Raw genomic sequence first — 22,564 nt, 5'->3', positions numbered from 1 at the left:
AGGAATTTTTCTCTTTGCTCTAGAAAAAAAACCTCCAAGAAATTGGATCTCAGTCATCAAAATGCTCTGAGGGCTGCCTCCTCCCCGCCTTCCTCCACCACTATTGGGACTCTGCTGGTTTTATGTTTTAAAACTATGGTCCCTTCACATGTATATTTATAACTAAGTGGACTGACATAACCAAAAATAATTTATAACTTCAGTGGCCTTATAAGAAATTTCAATCTCCCCAAACTTGTTTGACTCATAATTAAGTCAGAAAGCTATGGCTCCAAAACAAACAAAAAAACTGAATGGGATACCTCTTTTAAATGGTACCTTGAGGCTTCCAGATATTTTCAGGCTTCTGTTTGTCCCTTTGTAAAATACTATTTCTTTGGGGTTTTCTGTTTTTTGTTTTTATTTTTTTTATGTTTAGTTAGCCAACATATAGTACATCGTAAGTTTTTGTTGTACTGTTCAGCGATTCGTTAGTTGCATATAATACTTTTTCTAAATTAATCAAGGCAACTATTTCTAAACAATTGAAAGGAGTCAAAATGGCTTCTGAGGCCTCCCCCCACCCAACCCCCTTGCTGCAGACACAGGCAGAAGCCATCTTGTGCTCAGGCCCCACCTCTGGTGCCACTTTCCTCTCTTCTCTCTACAGAACTTGCATTTTCCTCCTCATCTAGCCCTATTCCTCCTCTCCTGAAACTATTAAAACCTGCCTCTTTAAAGTTAAGTCTTGTGAGTACCTAAATAAACCCCGAGTTTCCCACATTCCCAGGACTAAGGCCAAATTGAGAACCATAGTTAAAGTTTCTTAAAGTGACTGAAGACCTCCATAAGTTTGCTGAAGAATTTAGTATAATTATTCGAACTTACCAGCCTGGTTTCTCAGGTTTATTTCAATTAGTCCACATGCTTGTTGGTGAGGGCTAGGCCAAACACCGGATGAAACTAGCTGGTGTGCAGCCACACCCCCACAGACTCTTAGTCCAGGGTGGGTGATGGCTTAGTGAAGCCAAAGAAAAGACCCAGAGACCATGGTTGAGACAAAGGTTTATTGGGGGAACTTAAGTACAGGGAGTCCAGGAGTAGCCAACTGGACAAAGCATCTACTGCTAGGAGCTATGTACGGCAAGTTTTTACATCATAGTAACTTACTCTACCAAGTATCAGTGGCCCTGCTTCTCCTTGCATGGCCAGCATTTTCAAGGAGATCAAGGCCTGCCACCTGGACACCCTTCCTGGGAGAATTTTTTTTGTAGTTTCTTAGTTATTTGTGTTCTCCTATCATTTGCACATTGTGGCTTATACTGTTGCTGTGGGATTGGTTGCAGTGCACCTTGGCATACCTGGCTCCAGGTAGTCCTGGAAGAGGGGCATGTAAAGAATGTACAGGCCATTCAGGGTGTACTGGGAGCACACCCTGGAAGCACACCCAGAGCCCTTGATCTTGAACTCTGAACAGTATGTTTTTCTGCATATCCTGCTTGATGGGAATATAAAGGAAGAACAGGATCTCTGTATTCTCAAGAAGTGACTAATAGGGCCATTTGGGGTATGCTTGGACAAACTAGCTATTCAGCATGTACCATATACTCCATCTCAGCACACCCTGAATGGCCTGTACATTCTTTACATATGGTTGGTCCCTTATAGATTTCCCAGCTATCTCATTGAACAATGGAATCAGGCTCATGAAGCAATAGCATCTATGATGCTTGCAGTTCGGCCTATTGACTACTATGTCCAGTGCCAGAATCCATCAGATACTTTCAGTTGAGGGTTGGATGTCAATGGCTGTCCAGGTGCAGGGGTCACCCCTTGCTGAACTTTCAGTATACAGGCATGCTCTGGGATTGGTCCATGTCCTTCCTACATAAAGAATGGCAGCTGTGGTGGCTCTGCAGCCTCAGTTGATGGATGTCCTTCAGAGGTGACATGAGTCACCAGGCCAAGAATGAGTGCAGCTTCACACTAAGAGGGTTGTTCACCAAGTTACTATGTTGTTGCAAATAGGCACGCCATTTGGCTACAGTCTGGATTTGGCCAATGTCTGACTTGGGCTCTTGGAATGTATCCTTTAGCCATCCTACTATAGGATACTGAGTGTGAAAGGTCACTGGGATACTTTTAGTCATGTCTTCTACTTGCCATAAGGCATGGTAAATAGCCCACATTTGTTCTAAAATGCAATATCATGTTTCAACTCCTTTCTATAACCATGACCAGAAGCCTAACAGTATGCATTTGTGCCTTTGCCATTGCCATAAGTTCTATCTAAACCCTTTTGGGTAACTGGTTTCATCCGTTCAAGCGGCTGTCCCTGTACATGAACACCTAAGGCTTAGATCTGTTTAACAGCTACCTTGGCTTGTTCAAATGCTTCTCTTTCCTTTGAGGACCAGTCCCATTGGGCTCCTGTTCTTACCAATCTATAAATGGGCTGAAGAACTTGAGCCACGTGAGGGATAAATGGATACCAATACCCTCAGAAACCTAGGAATGTTTGCAACTGCTATGGTGTGGTGGGCCGTGGATATGCTTGTATCTTACCAATAACTGCTGCAGGAACAACTATTTAAATTCCAGTATAATTAATATAGAGTGTTTATTAGTTTCAGGTACAATATAGTGATTCAACAATTTTATATATTACTCAGTGCCCATTATGATAAATGTACTCTTTAATCCCCTTCACCTATTTTACCCATCCCCACGTGCTCATATGGTAACTATCAGTTCTCTATATTTAAGAGTCTGGTTTTTTGTCTCTTCATTTATTTATCTGTTTGTTTTGCTTCTTAAATTCCACATATGAGTGAACTCCTATAGTATTTGTCTTTCTCTGACTTATTTTACTTAGCATTATATTCTCTAAATCTGTCCATTTTGTTGCAAATGGCAAAATTTCATTTTTTATGGCTGAATAATATTCCTCTGTGTGTGTGTGTGTGTGTACCACCTCTTCTTTAGCCATTCATTTATCAGTGGACACCTGGGCTGCTTTCATAATTTGGCTATTGCAAATAATGCTGTAATAAACGTAGGGGTGCATATATCCTTAGAATTCATGTTTTCCTGTTTTGGGGGTAAATACCCAGTTGTGGAATTACTAGTTCCTATGGTAATTCTACTTTTAATTTTTTGAAGAACTTCCATCTGTTTTCCACAGTGATTGCACCAGTTGGTCTTGTCACCTACAGTGTTCAGGATTCCTTTTTCTCCCCATCCTCACCAACACCTGTCATTTCTTATGTTGTTGATTTTAGCAATTCTGACAGATGTGAGGAGATATCTCATTGTAGTTTTGATTTGCATTTCCCTAATAATGAGTGATGTTGAGGATCTTTTCACGTGTCTGCTGGCCATCTGTATGTCTTTTTTGGAGGAATGTCTGTTCATCTGCTCATTTTTAAATTGGATTATTTGGGGGTTTTAGTGTTGAGCTGTATAAATTCTTTACATATTTTGGATAATCCTTTATCAGATATGTCATTTGCAAATATCCTCTCACATTCAATAGGTTGTCTTTTCATTTGGTTGATTGTTTCCTTCATTGTGCAAAAGCTTTTTTATTCTGATGTAGTCCCAATCATTTAATTTTGCTTTTGTTTCCCTCACCTCATCCAATCATTTAATTTTGCTTTTGTTTCCCTCACCATATCTAGAAAAATTTTGCTATGGTTGATGGCAAAGAAATTACTGCCTATGTTTTCTTCTACAGATTTTATGGTCGAGGTCTTACATTTACGCCTTTAATCTATTGTGAGTTTATTTGTGTATATGGTGTAAGAAAGTTTCACTCCTTTGCATGTAGCTGTCCAGTTTTCCCAACGCCGTTTGTTAAAGAGACAATCCTTTCCCCATTGTATATTCTGGCCTCCTTTGCTATAGATTAATTGACCACAAAAGCCTGGGTTTATTTCTGGGCTCTCTATTCTGTTCCATTTGTCTGTGTGTCTGTTTTTGTGCCAGTACTATACTGTTGTGATTACAATAACTTTGTAGTATATCTCGAAATCTGGGATTGTAATACTTCCAGATTTGCTGTTCTTTGTCAAGACCACTTAGGCTATTTGAGTTCTCTTGTGGTTCTGTACAAATGTTTAGGATTCCTTGTTCTCATTCTATGAAAAATGCTTTTGATATTTTGATAGGGATTGCATTAAGTGTGTAGATTGCTGTGGATAGTATGGCTATTTTAACAATATTTGTCTTCCCAATCCACAAGCATGGAATATCTTTCCATTTGTTTGTGTCATCTCCAACATCTTTCATCAGTATTTTATTGTTTTCAGGGTACATTTCTTCCATCTCCTTGGTTAAGTTTATTCCTAGGTATTTTATTCCTCTTGATGCAGTTGTAAATTGGATTGTTCTTAATTTTCCTGCTACTTTATTAGTGTTTAGAAGTGTAACAGATTTCTGTATGTTAATTTAGTTTCTGGGACTTTACTGACTTCATTTATCAGTTCTAGGAGTTTTTTGGTGTAGTCTTTAGGGTTTTCTACATGTAGTATTAGGTCATCTGCAAATAGAGACTCTAACTTTCTCCTTACCGATTTAGATGACTTTTGTTTATTTTCTTGTCTTATTGCTGTGACTAGGACTTCCAGTATTATGTTGAATAAAAGTGGTGAGACTACAGATCCTTGTCTTGTTCCTGACCTTAGGGAAAGTCTCCCAGTCTTTCACCATTGAGTATGATATTAGTTGTGGGTTTGTCATATATGGCTTCTATCATATTGAAGTATGTTCCCTCTAAACCAAGGTGGTTTTTTTTTTTATCATGAATGGATGCTGTACTACAGATCCTTGTCTTGTTCCTGACCTTAGGGAAAGTCTCCCAGTCTTTCACCATTGAGTATGATATTAGTTGTGGGTTTGTCATTTATGGCTTCTATCATATTGAAGTATGTTCCCTCTAAACCAAGGTGGTTTTTTTTTATCATGAATGGATGCTGTACTTTGTCAAGTGCCTTTTCTGCATCAATTGAATCATCATATATATTTTATCCTTTCTCTGGTTGATGTGCTGTATTACACTGATTGACTTGCAAATATTGAACCACTTTTGCATCCCTAGTGAAAAGTTTTTTTTAATGTATCATTGCATATGGTTTGTTAGCGTTTTGTTGAGGATTTTTGCATCTATGTTCATCAGTGATATTGACCTGTATTCTTTTTTTTGTAGTGTCTATCTGGTTTTGGTATCAGGGTAATGCTGGCCTCATAGAATGAATTTGGAAGCTTTACTTCATCTTCTATTTTTGGAATAATTTGAGAAGAATAGGANTATTCTTTTTTTTGTAGTGTCTATCTGGTTTTGGTATCAGGGTAATGCTGGCCTCATAGAATGAATTTGGAAACTTTACTTCATCTTCTATTTTTGGAATAATTTGAGAAGAATAGGTATTAACTCTTCTTTAAAGGTTTAATAGAATTCGCCTGTGAATCCATCTGGTCCTGGACTTTTGTTTTTCAGGAGTATTTTTAATTACTTAATTTCATGCTAGAAATTGGTCTGTTCAAATTTTCTGTGTCTTCCTGATTCACTTCGGGGAGCTTCTATGTTTCTAGGATTTATCCATTTCTTCTAAGTTGTCCAATTTTTTTGCATATAGTTTTTCATGATATTCTTTCATAATCCTTTGTATTTTTGTGGTGTTGGTTGTTTTCTCCCCTCGATTTCTGAATTTGTGTGCACTCACTCTCATGTTCTCTCTTGCTCTCACTCTGGCTCTTTTTCTTTGAGTTTGGCTAAAGGTTTATCAATTTTATTGAGCCTTTCAAAGAACCAGCTCCTGGTTTCATTGGTCTGTTCTATTGTTTTTAAATCTCCATTTCACTTATTTCTGCTCTAACCTTTATTATTTCCTTCCTTCTACTGCCCTTGGGCTTTGTCCTTTTACCAGTTTCTTTAGGTGTAAGGTTATGTTATTTACCTGAGATATTTCTTGNCTTCTACTGCCCTTGGGCTTTGTCCTTTTACCAGTTTCTTTAGGTGTAAGGTTATGTTATTTACTAATTGAGGTAGGCCTGTATTGATATAATCTTTCCTCTTAGAACAGATTTTGCTGCATCCCAAAGATTTTGGACCATTGTATTTTCATTTTCATTTGTCTCCATGTATTTTTTTATTCCTCTTTGATTTCTTGGTTGACTCATTCTGAGGTAGGCCTGTATTGATATAATCTTTCCTCTTAGAACAGATTTTGCTGCATCCCAAAGATTTTGGACCATTGTGTTTTCATTTTCATTTGTCTCCATGTATTTTTTTATTCCTCTTTGATTTCTTGGTTGACTCATTCATTGTAGCACATTTAGTTATTTGTGTTCTTTCCAGATTTTTTCTTGCGATTGATTTCCAGTTTCGTACCATTGTGGTTGGAAAATATGCATGGTATGATTTCAATCCTTTTGAACGTGTTGAGACTTGATTTCTGGCCTAACGTGATCTATTCTGGAGAATGTTCCATGTGCACTGAAAAAGAATATGTATGCTGCTATTCTAGGATGAAATGTTCTGAATATATGTGTTCAGTCCATCTGGCCCAATGTGTCATTCAAAAACTACTGTTTCCTTGTTAATTTTCTGTCTGGATGATCTATCCATTGATGTAAGTGGGGTGTTAAAGTCCCCCTACTCTTATGTTATTACTCTCAATGTCTTCCTTTATGTCTGTTTAATAGTTGCTTTATGGATGTGTGTGCTCCCAAGTTGAGCACCTAATTGGTGATATTTGGGTGCATACAATTATGCCTTCTTGTTGGTTTGTTCCCTTTATGTTTATGTCTCTGTCTCTTGTTAACAGTCTTTGTTTAAAGTCTATTTTCCTGATATAAGTATTGCTATCTCAGCCTTTTGCTTCCATTTGCATGCTAAATGTTTTTCCATCCCCTCACTTTCAATCTACATGTCTTTAGATCTGAAATGAGTCTCTTGTAGGCAGCACTTATAGATAGGTCTTGTTCTTATCCATTCAGTCACCCTGTGTCTTTATTGGAGCAGTTAGTCCATTTACATTCTAAGTAATTATTAATAGGTATGTGCTTACTCCCATTTTGTTACTTGTTTTTTTTTAAGATTTTATTTATTTCAGAGAGAGAGCAAAAGGTAGCAAGAGAGCACATGAGCATGGGTAGGGGAGAGGGAGAAGCAGACTCCCTGCTGAGCAGGGAGCTGGACACAGGGCTCCATCCCAGGATCCTGAGGTCATGACCCAAGTCAAAGGCAGATGCTTAACTGACTGAGCCACCCAGGTGCCCCTATGTTACTTGTTTTATAGTTGTTTTTGTAGTTCTTCTCTTGCTCTCTTCCCTTGTGGTTTGATGGTTCATTTAGTGATATGCTTGGATTCCATTCTCTTTATTTTTTGAATAATTACTGGTTTTGATTTGTGGTTATCATTAGGTTCATGTATATCTTATACATATAGGAGTCTCTATTAAATTGATAGTTGCTTAAGTTTGAACTCTTTCTAAAAGCACTATATTTTTACACACCCCCTCACATCTTATGTATATGATGTCATACTTCACATCCTTTTATTTTGTGAATCCCTTAACTGATTTTTATAGATATAATTGATTTTACTGCTTTTTGCTTTAACCTCTATACTGGCTTTATAAGTAATTTACTACTTACTTTGTTTGTATTTACATGTGAAATGTTTTCCTTTCATAATTTTCTTATTCTTGATAATGGCCTTTTCTTTCCACAGAAGGAATTTCCTTTAATGTTTCTTGTAAAACTCGTTTAGTAGCCATGAACTCCTTTCACTTTGGTTTTGGAAAATATTCATCTCTTATACTCTGAATTACGCCTTGCTGAGCAGAGTGTTCTTGAGTGCAGGTTTTTTCCTTTCAGCACTTTGAATATATTATGCCACTTTTTTCTGGCCTGCAGAGTTTCTGTTGAAAAATCAGCTGGTAGCCTTACGGGGTTTCCCTTTAATGTAACTGCTTTATTTTCACTTGCTGCTTTAAAAAAATCTCTTTCTCACTACCTTTTGCCATTGTAATTGTTATGTGTCTTGGTGTGGACCTCTATGTATTGATTTTATTGGGGGCTCTCGGTGCCTTTTGAATTTGGATGTCTGTTTCCATCCCCAGATTTGGGAAGTTTTCAGCTGCTCTTTTTTTTCACATTTTCTGTCCCCTTTCTTTCTCTTCTCCTTTTGGGATCTCTATAATGTGAATGTTATCATACTTGATAATTTTGCTGAGTCCCTAACCTATTCACATTTTTATTCTTTTGTGTTGTTATTCAACTTGGTTGCTGTCTGATACTGTGTTCCAGCTTGCTGATTGATTCTTCTGTCTTCTCTAATTTGTTTATTCCCTCTAGCATATTTTTAATTCCAATTATTGAGTTCTTAACCTTTTGATTGGTTCTTTTTTACATTTTATAGCTCTTTATTGAAGGTCTCACTGAGGTCCTCCACTCTTTTTTAAATCCATTAAGTATCTTTATGAACATTATTTTGAGTTTTTTGTCAAGCGTATTGCTTATCTCTGTCTCATTTTAGCTCTTTTGCTCTGGTTTTGTCCTGTCCTTTCATTTAGGACAAATTTCTGTTTCCTCACTTTAAGTAACTCTCTGTGTTTGTTTCTATGTATTAGGAAAGTCATTATGTCTCCTGACTTTGAAAGTAGTGACCTTATGAAGAAGAGGTTCTGTGGTGCCTGTTTACTGGAAACAGTATGTGGATTCCACGTACTCTACTGCTGAGCCTCATTTTCCTTTAATCCAGTTGGCTGCAGCAATCTACTTTGCCTGTCGTAGGCAGGATTTGGTCCCTCTGCTATTGAGGGGCCAGTCTGGGGCCGCTGTGGACTTGCAGTTGGGTGGTATCAGCAGTCAGACAAGGTGCCTGCCCTTAACTCATCTGCTGGGGTTGCAGTCACACTGACCTCAGGGCATCTCCCTGTGTTGTACCCTGAAAGGCTTTGGTTGGTGGGTGGGTCCTGCAGACTAACTAGATACCTGCCCCCAATTCATCTGCCAGAACTACAGTGACCCGAAACTGTTGGTCTCTCTCCCTGTGCTGCCCCCTGGGAGGTTTTTATTGGTGGATGGGGCTGACAATCAGATCAGATGACTGCCCCCCTGTCTGTCTGCTCAGGTGGCACATGCATTGATTGACAGGGCAGTCTGCACTGCCCGTTTTAAGGTTCAACTACTGGGACTGCAGTAGAACTTGCATGTGTAGTTATCTTTCCCCCTCCTCAGGGCAGGTGTCACTTTGAAGAAAGCACCTCTGAGTGGGGCATTTTGGATGTGACAGATCCACAGGAGAACATGGGAGCAGGGCACACGGTGTTAGCAAGGGAGGTGTAAAGTGTTCTCACCGGTTCCCAGGCTAACTAGGCTAGGGTGGGGGCAAATGGTCCCACCAGCTCTTTTGTTTTTGGAGAAGTCTACTAAAGATCCCTGCTCTCCAGCATATACGCTGAGATTAATAAATAAATCTTCACTACACCCCAGATGCTTTTCAAACTGCTGCTTCTATGCTTATCTCAGTGGGATTGTTTGTTTTTCTGGCCCTTTAAGGGCTAGGACTCAGTTTCCTATTGCCCTCTGGCTTCTCCAGAACTAAGCCCATCTGATTTTTAAAGTACCTTGAGTTAAGCCCTACTGGTTGTACAAACTCACAAAGTTAAGCCCCGCTGGCTTTCAAAGCCAAATGTTATGGGGCTCATCTTCGCATTGCAGGTCCCCCATGTCTGGGTACCTGCTGTGGAGTCTGCTCCTCTCCCTTTTCCATGCTTGTGGGGTCCTCTTGTTTGCGGTTAGTCTCAGCAGGAGTTTTGTTCTCCACTGCACCTCCACCCAGCCTACCCTTTGCAATGTGGCCTCCTCTCTACGATGAACTGTGGAAGGTCTCTTCTGCCAGTCTTTGGGTTATTTTCTGGGTTAGTTACACTGATGCGGCTGTTACCTTGGTATGCCCAAGGTGAGCTTAGGAATCTCCTACTCCACCATCTTCCCAGAAGTCCCCTGAAAACCTACAATATGAAAATCATACTATTATGGAGAATTTCATGTTATTTATCCTTGGTTTTGGAATCATTTGTTCACATTGCCACATGCTTTATGTATATGATGTCATACTTCACATCCTTTTATTTTGTGAATCCCTTAACTGATTTTTATAGATATAATTGATTTTACTGCTTTTTGCTTTAACCTCTATACTGGCTTTATAAGTAATTTACTACTTACTTTGTTTGTATTTACATGTGAAATGTTTTCCTTTCATAATTTTCTTATTCTTGATAATGGCCTTTTCTTTCCACAGAAGGAATTTCCTTTAATGTTTCTTGTAAAACTCGTTTAGTAGCCATGAACTCCTTTCACTTTGGTTTTGGAAAATATTCATCTCTTATACTCTGAATTACGCCTTGCTGAGCAGAGTGTTCTTGAGTGCAGGTTTTTTCCCTTCAGCACTTTGAATATATTATGCCACTTTTTTCTGGCCTGCAGAGTTTCTGTTGAAAAATCAGCTGGTAGCCTTACGGGGTTTCCCTTTAATGTAACTGCTTTATTTTCACTTGCTGCTTTAAAAAAATCTCTTTCTCACTACCTTTTGCCATTGTAATTGTTATGTGTCTTGGTGTGGACCTCTATGTATTGATTTTATTGGGGGCTCTCGGTGCCTTTTGAATTTGGATGTCTGTTTCCATCCCCAGATTTGGGAAGTTTTCAGCTGCTCTTTTTTTTCACATTTTCTGTCCCCTTTCTTTCTCTTCTCCTTTTGGGATCTCTATAATGTGAATGTTATCATACTTGATAATTTTGCTGAGTCCCTAACCTATTCACATTTTTATTCTTTTGTGTTGTTATTCAACTTGGTTGCTGTCTGATACTGTGTTCCAGCTTGCTGATTGATTCTTCTGTCTTCTCTAATTTGTTTATTCCCTCTAGCATATTTTTAATTCCAATTATTGAGTTCTTAACCTTTTGATTGGTTCTTTTTTACATTTTATAGCTCTTTATTGAAGGTCTCACTGAGGTCCTCCACTCTTTTTTAAATCCATTAAGTATCTTTATGAACATTATTTTGAGTTTTTTGTCAAGCGTATTGCTTATCTCTGTCTCATTTTAGCTCTTTTGCTCTGGTTTTGTCCTGTCCTTTCATTTAGGACAAATTTCTGTTTCCTCACTTTAAGTAACTCTCTGTGTTTGTTTCTATGTATTAGGAAAGTCATTATGTCTCCTGACTTTGAAAGTAGTGACCTTATGAAGAAGAGGTTCTGTGGTGCCTGTTTACTGGAAACAGTATGTGGATTCCACGTACTCTACTGCTGAGCCTCATTTTCCTTTAATCCAGTTGGCTGCAGCAATCTACTTTGCCTGTCATAGGCAGGATTTGGTCCCTCTGCTATTGAGGGGCCAGTCTGGGGCCGCTGTGGACTTGCAGTTGGGTGGTATCAGCAGTCAGACAAGGTGCCTGCCCTTAACTCATCTGCTGGGGTTGCAGTCACACTGACCTCAGGGCATCTCCCTGTGTTGTACCCTGAAAGGCTTTGGTTGGTGGGTGGGTCCTGCAGACTAACTAGATACCTGCCCCCAGTTCATCTGCCAGAACTACAGTGACCCGAAACTGTTGGTCTCTCTCCCTGTGCTGCCCCCTGGGAGGTTTTTATTGGTGGATGGGGCTGACAATCAGATCAGATGACTGCCCCCCTGTCTGTCTGCTCAGGTGGCACATGCATTGATTGACAGGGCAGTCTGCACTGCCCGTTTTAAGGTTCAACTACTGGGACTGCAGTAGAACTTGCATGTGTAGTTATCTTTCCCCCTCCTCAGGGCAGGTGTCACTTTGAAGAAAGCACCTCTGAGTGGGGCATTTTGGATGTGACAGATCCACAGGAGAACATGGGAGCAGGGCACACGGTGTTAGCAAGGGAGGTGTAAAGTGTTCTCACCGGTTCCCAGGCTAACTAGGCTAGGGTGGGGGCAAATGGTCCCACCAGCTCTTTTGTTTTTGGAGAAGTCTACTAAAGATCCCTGCTCTCCAGCATATACTCTGAGATTAATAAATAAATCTTCACTACACCCCAGATGCTTCTCAAACTGCTGCTTCTATGCTTATCTCAGTGGTATTGTTTGTTTTTCTGGCCCTTTAAGGGCTAGGACTCAGTTTCCTATTGCCCTCTGGCTTCTCCAGAACTAAGCCCATCTGATTTTTAAAGTACCTTGAGTTAAGCCCTACTGGTTGTACAAACTCACAAAGTTAAGCCCCGCTGGCTTTCAAAGCCAAATGTTATGGGGCTCATCTTCGNGGGAGCAGGGCACACGGTGTTAGCAAGGGAGGTGTAAAGTGTTCTCACCGGTTCCCAGGCTAACTAGGCTAGGGTGGGGGCAAATGGTCCCACCAGCTCTTTTGTTTTTGGAGAAGTCTACTAAAGATCCCTGCTCTCCAGCATATACTCTGAGATTAATAAATAAATCTTCACTACACCCCAGATGCTTCTCAAACTGCTGCTTCTATGCTTATCTCAGTGGTATTGTTTGTTTTTCTGGCCCTTTAAGGGCTAGGACTCAGTTTCCTATTGCCCTCTGGCTTCTCCAGAACTAAGCCCATCTGATTTTTAAAGTACCTTGAGTTAAGCCCTACTGGTTGTACAAACTCACAAAGTTAAGCCCCACTGGCTTTCAAAGCCAAATGTTATGGGGCTCATCTTCACATTGCAGGTCCCCCATGTCTGGGTACCTGCTGTGGAGTCTGCTCCTCTCCCTTTTCCATGCTTGTGGGGTCCTCTTGTTTGCGGTTAGTCTCAGCAGGAGTTTTGTTCTCCACTGCACCTCCACCCAGCCTACCCTTTGCAATGTGGCCTCCTCTCTACGATGAACTGNTGAAACTTGACCACTCTCTCACACCATACACAAAAATAAACTCCAAATGGATGAAAGACCTCAATGTGAGACAGGAATCCATCAAAATTCTAGAGGAGAACATAGGCAACAACTTCTATGACATCGGCCAGAGCAACCTTTTTCACGACACATCTCCAAAGGCAAGAGAAATAAAAGATAAAATGAACTTATGGGACTTTATCAGGATAAAGAGCTTCTGCACAGCCAAGGAAACAGTCAAAAAAACTAAGAGACAGCCCACGGAATGGGAGAATATATTTGCAAAGGACACCACAGATAAAGGACTGGTATCCAAGATCTACAAAGAACTTCTCAAACTCAATACACGAGAAACAAATAAACAAATCATAAAATGGGCAGAAGATATGAACAGACACTTTTCCAATGAAGACATACAAATGGCTAACAGACACATGAAAAAATGTTCAAAATCATTAGCCATCAGGGAAATTCAAATCAAAACCACACTGAGATACCACCTTACGCCAGTTAGAATGGCAAAGATAGACAAGGCAAGAAACAACAATTGTTGGAGAGGATGTGGAGAAAGGGGATCCCTCCTACATTGTTGGTGGGAATGCAAGTTGGTACAGCCACTCTGGAAAACAGTGTGGAGGTCCCTTAAAAAGTTAAAAATTGAACTACCCTATGACCCAGCCATTGCACTACTGGGTGTTTACCCCAAAGATACAGACGTAGTAAAGAGAAGGGCCATATGCACCCCAATGTTCATAGCTGCATTGTCCACAATAGCCAAATCATGGAAGGAGCCGAGATGCCCTTCAACAGATGACTGGATTAAGAAGCTGTGGTCCATATATACAATGGAATATTACTCAGCTATCAGAAAGAACGAATTCTCAACATTTGCTGCAACATGGACGGCACTGGAGGAGATAATGCTAAGTGAAATAAGTCAAGCAGAGAAAGACAATTATCATATGATTTCTCTCATCTATGGAACATAAGAACTAGGATGATCGGTAGGGGAAGAAAGGGATAAAGAAAAGGGGGGTAATCAGAAGGGGGAATGAAACATGAGAGACTATGGACTATGAGAAACAAACTGAAGACTTCAGAGGGGAGGGGGGTGGGGGAATGGAATAGACTGGTGATGGAGTAAGGAGGGCACGTATTGCATGGTGCACTGGGTGTTATACGCAACTAATGAAGCATCGAACCTTACAACGGAATCCGGGGATGTACTGTATGGTGATTAACATAATATAATAAAAAATCATTAAAAAAAAAAAAAGAAAATGGCAGCCTCAGGGCAATTCCCCTCTTTTGGCCAATTATTGATGTGTCCACATTAGCCTCTGCTTTCTAAAGCTTGGGCAGAGGTGGTGACTGCAGGTGGGGGAGGGAGAATTTGCAGGGAGTGGGGAGTACTTATGACTCCGTTTAGCCTAATAGCATTCATCAGTAGCCGATTTTGGCAGGCCCCAGTTCTATTCATCTGTTTACTCCATTGTCCAATCCATCCTTGGGCACAGGCTATAAGCACTGCTTTGGCATTAATGCCACTTGGGGTGGAATTTGGGATCTATGTTGTAGGCTTCAGCAGGGCAATAATTTGCTCCCCAGTAGCTACCTTGTCTCCAGGCATAGAGTAAAAGGAGGCATAGCTGGAGGTTCCATCAAACAGGCTCCTCCTCCTCCTATTAATGGAAGGAGCCCAGTCCCTAGGGTGTTTCTCCTTTGAAATGTATCTTGCTAAAATTCTGTATCTCCAAAGTGCACTTGCGACCCCAATGTGACTCTCATTAATGACTAAGTGTTGTGTTCCTGGGTGTCTTTTTTTTCAAGAGATGAATATTGTAAGACATGAGTATCATTTACTCTCTACCCATCCCTGAAGGACTTTATTTTACTGCTATGGAAACCGGTCTGGCCAAGGTTTGATGACTTACACAAGATCCCACAGCTCATTAATGGGAGAGATGGAACATTGATCTCTTCTACCATGCCTTTCTGTCTCCGTGTTATCCTGCTTTAGTTGATGATCCCAATTTAATAATACCATAAATTTGGGATTGGGGCTTTACAGGCAATGGAAATATTTCTAAACATAGTTTAGAGTTTTATTTGCATTTATTCCACATATGAAAGTTAAAAAAAAAAACACAAAGCAGGACAGTGAAAATCTTGGTAAAAAGCATTTTGTTGTGCAACTGCTGAAGAATTTTCTTTCAAACTGTATAAAGTCCTTTTTTATTAGCTAAATTCATATTCTATATTAGAAGAAACCTGATAAACTTGAAAACTCTGGAATTTAATTTTTATTTTTGCTGCAGCATGATTAAGAGAATTGTGTACTCACTTGCATCATCACTCACGTTCAGGTATGTAAGACCCTAGAAAAGGAAATAATTACACATAATGTTTAATATTTTTTAACGGTAAAGGACCTCAGCAGGGGGAGGGGCACATTTCCACTGTCAATATGTTGCTAAATAGCCCTTGTGCCCCATTTAATGTAACATAATTTGTTTTGAAATTTTAGTTTAAGCTGAACATTAAGAATTGCAAAGAAATGGTATCTAAGCCTGATAGTAACATATTAGTATGTTTTTTCTACCTGTAAAAGTAAAATTAATGAAGCATGCTTTTTAAAATTCTTTAAGTGTTTTTATTAAGCACTTAATTTGTCTAGAAGTACTCCTTAATTCTGGAAGCATCCTACTTCGGCTTCTTCTCTACATGACAGTAAGATTTCATGCTATGATACAGAGTCACACAAAATACTTGTTTCCTTTTAAATTTATTTAAAATTTAAATTTCAATTTATTTTTTTATTATGTTCAGTTAGCTACCATATAATACAAAAATACTTGAAATGTAAAATAAATTTATAATATTTTAATTTGCATTGCAAGTATAAGAAAACATTTTGAAGACTAATGAATTTATCTTCATAGATTACACAAGTAGTGTAATCAGTTTATGAAGAACGTGTTTAGAATATATAAGAGAAAGGATCAGGAGGTACGTTGGAGTTCAACAATGTATATATTTATGGAATTTAATTCCTTCTCATGTGCCCAGCACTGTGCTAGAAGCATCTATTAATATATAATCTCACTGATAAAACATCTTATTGGTCAAAGTAGTCTTTTAAGGGCTTGTGTTAGTCATGCTCTCACTTGGTTTTTATTGCTAACTTTGTAAAAGTTAGCAATGTGAATAAGGTTTTATTTATTATGAGAAATTGGTAGAAGCTCTTTAAAAAATTCTCAGATTTAATAAGAGTTTACAAGTAGAAACATGTAATTTTAATTCAGGTTGCCTGTGCTATCTTGGAGTATTAATCTGATGTGTCTTTAATAAAAAGGCACGATAACATGAAATGGTGGTATGGGAATTTTAATTCTCTAGCAACTGCTTCCATTGGGTGAAAACTTAGTGATTGTTTTAAGATTCTAAGGCAACACAGTATTCCCTACCAGTGGACAATTTAATCCTAAGTGACATTTTGGTATCATATCATTGGCTTAAATGTAGTCTAACTTTAGGAGTGAAAGCCACTTTATTCTATTTTTGTTGTTGTTGTAGAATATTTGGAATTTCGCTGATCTTTGTAGATATGTCCCTCATCATTACAGACCTGCTTGTCACTGAAAGCTCAATGTATATTCCTTTGGAATATCGTTCAATTTCTTTAGCTATTGCTTTATTTTTTTTCGTGGATGTTCTTCTTCGAGTATATGTAGAAGGGTAAGTTTGATTAATTTTTTAAAAACATGTAAAGCTATTTTGTACTGCCATGAGAAATATCCCAAAATAATTACCAAGTCAACCCAACAAATGCATCCCTCTTTATCAAAATAATTCTCCTTGAGGCATGGTCAACAAGGAAACAATCCAAATTCCAATTTCTAGTAGATTGGGCTTTAATATTATTGTTGCAACTGGCACTCTAGTTTCCAGCAATGTGTTATAGATCCTTCAACAGGTAAAGCTTCAAGGATTTGCAAAGTGGGGCCAGGCAGCTATTATGTCTGCATGCACATTATTAAGATGAACGTGTGTGAGCTATAAATATAAATTTCACCAAGAGTTGAATCTAAATAAAAGCTGACAGTATATTAATACTACATAATTGATCATGAACAACCCTCTACCTCAGTTAAAATAAAAATTCATGTGAAAGTACGTAAGAGATCTGAGGCATGCTCATCCCATCAGTGAAGCTTGGTGGTGAGGCAGCAGCTGATTTTTCTCTGTTTGCTGGCTTTATGAAAAGGTGGATGAAGTGAGCCAAGCCCTGGAAGATGTCAGCGGTGGGAGTCAGGGACTAATTCCCCAGCCTCGTTTCATCCAGAGCATTTCAGAAGGCTACTTTTCTCCTCTCCTGCTGAACTTCTATCCTCATACTTCAGAACCAAGGACAGTTTTTATCCCCCAGGTTCCTGAGAGCCTGAGAGGGGCTACCCCAGAATTGGAAGAAAGGTGCCTTGGAGCACCAGTGCTCCTGGCTGAAGGAGCCAGTGTTGGGGAGGAAGGCAAAGTGGATGGAAGTTCAGCTTTCACAGGGGAAATTCCAGCCTATTGGGATTCTACTGTAGGCTCAAAGCCAGAGTTTGCAAGCCAAGTTACTGGGCCTTGTGCTCCTCTTGTACATTCCTCACAGCCCAGTTACTCTAAGGCTGTGACACACTTAACTTCTATTGCTCAGTGGTACTGCCAGACAGCCCACCTTTCTCACCCAATACATGAAGGCATTGCTTGCCTCTTGTTCAGTGGTTTGGTTATATCTCCTACCATACTTAAGTTGCCATATTGATGCTTTTGTTATTTGTATGTATAAAATAAGATACAGTTTGTATGTTTCCCCCCTTAGTCTAGTCTAGTATGCATTTTAAAGAATCCATTAAAGTAGAATTCTTAATGGGATGAGTCAAACAATTTGTGTTCTTAAAATATCTCTATTTCTTCTTTGGGAGAGCATTCACTAATATTTTTTTGTTTTGTACTACAGGATACAACAGTATTTTTCTGATTTACTTAACTACTTAGATGCTGTCATTATTGTAGTGACTCTACTGGTTGATATGATTTATATGTTTTATGACTTTAAGTCTCTTCAAACTATCCCCAGGTAAGAAATATGTGTTTATTTCTCTTAAAGTTTTAATTTTTTCTTTTGTTTTTTGGGGNTGACTTTAAGTCTCTTCAAACTATCCCCAGGTAAGAAATATGTGTTTATTTCTCTTAAAGTTTTAATTTTTTCTTTTGTTTTTTGGGAGCCTTTTCTGTAGTTTTCCTTTTATATAATCTAAGTCTGAATGTGCTGATTCTGAGCCAAACAAACAGCCAAAAATGAAATATTTAGACAAATTTCCACATACTTGGAAACTAAAGGATGGTTGTATTTTGGGAAGAGTGAAAGGTGTACAGATTAAGTACCTTTAGCTGAATATTTGTTCTCCTCTAGGATTTTTTTTTAAGTTTTTATTTATTTATTCGACAGAGATAGAGACAGCCAGCGAGAGAGGGAACACAAGCAGGGGGAGTGGGAGAGGAAGAAGCAGGCTCATAGCAGAAGAGCCTGATGTGGGGCTCGATCCCATAATGCCGGGATCATGCCCTGAGCCGAAGGCAGACGCTTAACCGCTGTGCACCCAGGTGCCCCTCCTCTAGGATTTTGATGGATTCTTATCTCACATTTAGGTCTTTCATCCAGTTTGAGTTTGTCTTTGCGTATAGTGTAAGGAAATGGTNTGGATTCCTATCTCACATTTAGGTCTTTCATCCATTTTGAGTTTGTCTTTGTGTATAGTGTAAGGAAATGGCCCAGTTTCATTCTGCATGTGGCTGTCCAATTTTCCCAGCACCATTTATTGAAGAGACTCTTTTTCCCCCCATTGGATATTCTTTCCTGCTTTGTCAAAGATTAGTTGACCATAGAGTTGAGGGTCCATTTCTGGTCTCTCTAGTCTGTTTCATTGATTTCTGTGTCTGTTTTTGTGCCAGTACCATACTGTCTTGATGATCACAACTTTGTAATATAGCTTGAAGTCAGGCATTGTGATGCTCCTGATGGGCATTAAGGAGGGCACGTGATGTGATACTGGGTGTTATACGCAACTAATGAATCATTGAACATTACATCAAAAGCTAATGATGTGTTATATGTTGGCTAATTGAATTTAAATTAAAAAAATAAATTCCCACTGAGCTTCAAACATAAGTTCCTTACGCATGAAATTCCTGGGTTTTTCCTGTAATCAAGAGAGTACTGGTTTGGNTTACATCAAAAGCTAATGATGTGTTATATGTTGGCTAATTGAATTTAAATTAAAAAAATAAATTCCCACTGAATTCCCACTGAGCTTCAAACATAAGTTCCTTACACATGAAATTCCTGGGTTTTTCCTGTAATCAAGAGAGTACTGGTTTGAGCATATGCAAAATTTGGGTGATTCCAATGGTGATTCTCTAAGAAAGAGCAAATGGAACAGAAAACAAGGTGACATAGGTAGCACCATGGAAGTGGAATTTTGCAGAATAGCTGAAATGAGGAAAGCTGAGGCAAAGTTAGAACCGTTTAGGTATCAGGAAACTAAAATGTGTATGAAAGACTGATAATCCCCCACCCTGCTCTTCCTCTTGCTACTCTGGCAATGAAGAAAAGGAACAGATGTATATTGGAATATAGACGTTGGGTGGCTCACTCATTAGTCCAACAGCTTGCTCCTTTCTGTACAGCTTAGGACTTCAATTCAGGTCCCAACAAAATTTGATGTTATATGATAGGCTTTTGGAGTTGTTTTAAAATAACAGGATCTAGTATGGTTCTCTGACTGGCAACCTCAGTATCACCTAAGAACGTGCTAGAAATGCAAAAGGAAAAACCCCTCAGGCCCTACTCCAGACCTAATGAATCATATGCACACTCAAATTAGAGAAGCACATAATCAAACCATCAGTTCTAAGCCACAATGTTTTTTTTTTTCTGAGACGTTGGGTGGCTCACTCATTAGTCCAACAGCTTGCTCCTTTCTGTACAGCTTAGGACTTCAATTCAGGTCCCAACAAAATTTGATGTTATATGATAGGCTTTTGGAGTTGTTTTAAAATAACAGGATCTAGTATGGTTCTCTGACTGGCAACCTCAGTATCACCTAAGAACGTGCTAGAAATGCAAAAGGAAAAACCCCTCAGGCCCTACTCCAGACCTAATGAATCATATGCACACTCAAATTAGAGAAGCACATAATCAAACCATCAGTTCTAAGCCACAATGTTTTTTTTTTTTTCTGACGGTAGGAGAGACACCAGCTAGCACACTTGGAAAGTATTAAACTCTGCTGCCTGCCCGATACATGTTAGCAGCAGTAGTGAACCTCTGTTACTAATGGGAAAAACAAAGGTGAACAAGAACCGTTTTGGTGGGAGAAACTTTTGATGGGAAAAATGACTGAAAAATGCTTATCCTAGATCACAAAAGTTCAGTCCACAAATTCTATCATATAGCTATTTCTCTCTACCAGAGTTTCTCAATCTCAGCACTATTGGTACTTTGGACCAGGTAGTTCTTTGTTATAAGGGCTGTCCTGTGCATTGGTGTTTAGTAGCATTCCTGGCTTCTACCCACTAGATACAAGTAGCACGCCCTCGTACACAGTGTGACAACCAAAAATATCCCCAGACATTGCCAAGCATCCCATAGGTGGGTGGGTAAGAGGCTTGGTGGGGGGTTGTGTGTGTGCAAAATCACCCTTGGTTAAGAACTACAGCTCTAGGCTTGGTCCATATTGACAAAATCCTATTTCTAAAGCAAAAATTAATCTTTTTACTGTTAGATTGACAATTTTATTTCGACCTCTACGACTTATCATTCTGATAAGAGTTTTTCATCTGGCTCACCAGAAGAGACACCTTGAGAAGCTGGCCAGAAGGATGGTAAGCAGGCAAAATATGTTTATGATTCAGAAAATGTTTGTTTCAGGAAATACTGACAAGGGTTATAGATATCTATATAATATTCTTTATTTTTATGTCAATTCTTCGTCTTACAAATTGATGATTGTTTTAAACTCTCAGGTTTCGGGAAACAAACGGCGATACAAGAAGGATGGATTTGACTTAGACCTCACTTATGTTACTGGTTTGTAAAGTTTAACTGTTGATTTACTCACATTAACTTCAAATCTTTCTGCTGTGTGAGTAATTATGTTCATTTTGTTCTTGCTTTCTCTGAGCCATGTTCTTTCAAAACATTCTTTATCCATAAAGACATGAGCCACTGTGGTAGCACAACATATTTGTAGTTTATCCCTGACAATGGAAAATCTGCATTGTCCTCTCAAATAAGGGCTGCTTGGTTACTGTACAGGAAATTGAATGGATTTCCAGTTGGCTCCCTTTGTTTGGTTTGGAATTTGAGGTCTAGTAGTTTTTCTGGGTTGCAAGAATTTCAGAGAAAACTGTCCTCTTCCTAAAACCCTAGAGAATAAGGGGTCTCAATTTTCTGAGTCAGGAGCACTGGAAGGCACCCTGAGAGCTTCCACCATTGCTGGAACCCAGATCTCTCATTTTTCTTTGGTGTTTAAATAGGAAATAAATTCTCACCACTCGTCAACACAAATCTGTCCCAAATGGCTGGAACCATTTGAGTCTTAAGGGCACTATGTGAGTTTGATGGTCATTATATTGGATAATTTAATAGGTTATCTTGATTATCCTGAGAGGTAACTTTTTTTCCCTGTCATTCTCAATCCAGAAAGTTCTTTTGTATGAAAAAGGAGTTTGATTATATATGTTAAGTTTTCGTATATTGTTTCACATTTATAATGACATTCATAATAGTGACTATTTGACTTCCAGAGCGTATTATTGCCATGTCATTCCCATCTTCAGGAAAGGAGTCTTTCTATAGGAATCCCATTAAGGTAAGGGTATTTAACAAATGCTCATAATTCTCAGTAAACATAGACTGTGGAGTCATAAGTTTTATTGGCCCAGAGATGGCAGTGTTTCAAAAAATTTGTTCTCTGAGGTAAAGAATTATAATGGGTTGGTAGCAATTAGTTTTTGCTGCGTAACAAATCACTGAAAAACTTAGTGACTTATAGTACCAACCATTTACTTATTAGTTCATGATAATGTGGTTTATGAATTTGGGTTGGGCTTAATTGGGTGGTTCTGCTGATCAGGGACAGATCTGACTAATCAGAGCTGGACTAATACATACATCTGTAGGCAGCTACTTGGCATCTGAGGATCGGCTAGTTTAAAGTGGTATGGTTGGAGGAGTGCCTGTGTGGCTCAGTTGGTTGAGCATCCAACTTTTGGTTTTGGTTCAGGTCATGATCTCAGGGTCATGAGACTGAGTCCTGTGTTAGGCTCCACACACTCAGCACAAAGTCTGCTTGAGGTTTTTCTCCCTCTTCCTTTGCCCCTCCTCCTGCTCACTCACATGCACGTGCTCTAAATAAAATCTTTTTTTAAAAAATTTTTAAAAATAAATAAATGGCATGGCTGGATGGCTCTATGTGATGTCTCATGCTCCAACAGACTAGTTCAGGCTTGTTCACATGGTGGCAGTGCCAAAGATCCCACAAACAGCAAGCAAAAGAATACAGAGCCCCTAACAGCCCAGGTTCAAAACTAGTATAATGTGGCTTCTATCTTATTCTTGGTACAAAGCAAATTACAATTCAGTCCAGATTCAAGGAGTAG

The 22,564-nt window shown here is 39.1% G+C and overlaps 1 protein-coding gene across 1 annotated transcript in view; it reads left to right on the top strand.

Moving 5' to 3' along the window:
• LOC100471847 (phosphatidylinositol 3,4,5-trisphosphate 3-phosphatase TPTE2) overlaps positions 1–22,564 on the top strand; it is a 125,991-nt gene that overhangs the window by 22,462 nt on the left and 80,965 nt on the right. Inside the window, exons 4-9 of the mRNA XM_019797998.2 lie at positions 15,175–15,222; positions 16,433–16,594; positions 17,859–17,978; positions 20,686–20,785; positions 20,927–20,990; positions 21,710–21,774. Coding sequence (XP_019653557.2) covers positions 15,175–15,222; positions 16,433–16,594; positions 17,859–17,978; positions 20,686–20,785; positions 20,927–20,990; positions 21,710–21,774 — 559 coding nt within the window. The remainder of the gene's footprint in view (positions 1–15,174; positions 15,223–16,432; positions 16,595–17,858; positions 17,979–20,685; positions 20,786–20,926; positions 20,991–21,709; positions 21,775–22,564) is intronic.

This window comes from Ailuropoda melanoleuca, chromosome 7 (genome assembly GCF_002007445.2).
Source record: "Ailuropoda melanoleuca isolate Jingjing chromosome 7, ASM200744v2, whole genome shotgun sequence".
Classification (NCBI taxonomy): domain Eukaryota; kingdom Metazoa; phylum Chordata; class Mammalia; order Carnivora; family Ursidae; genus Ailuropoda; species Ailuropoda melanoleuca.
The sequence above is the reverse complement of the archived record's forward strand: the minus strand, read 5'-3'. Positions and strand labels throughout refer to the sequence as shown.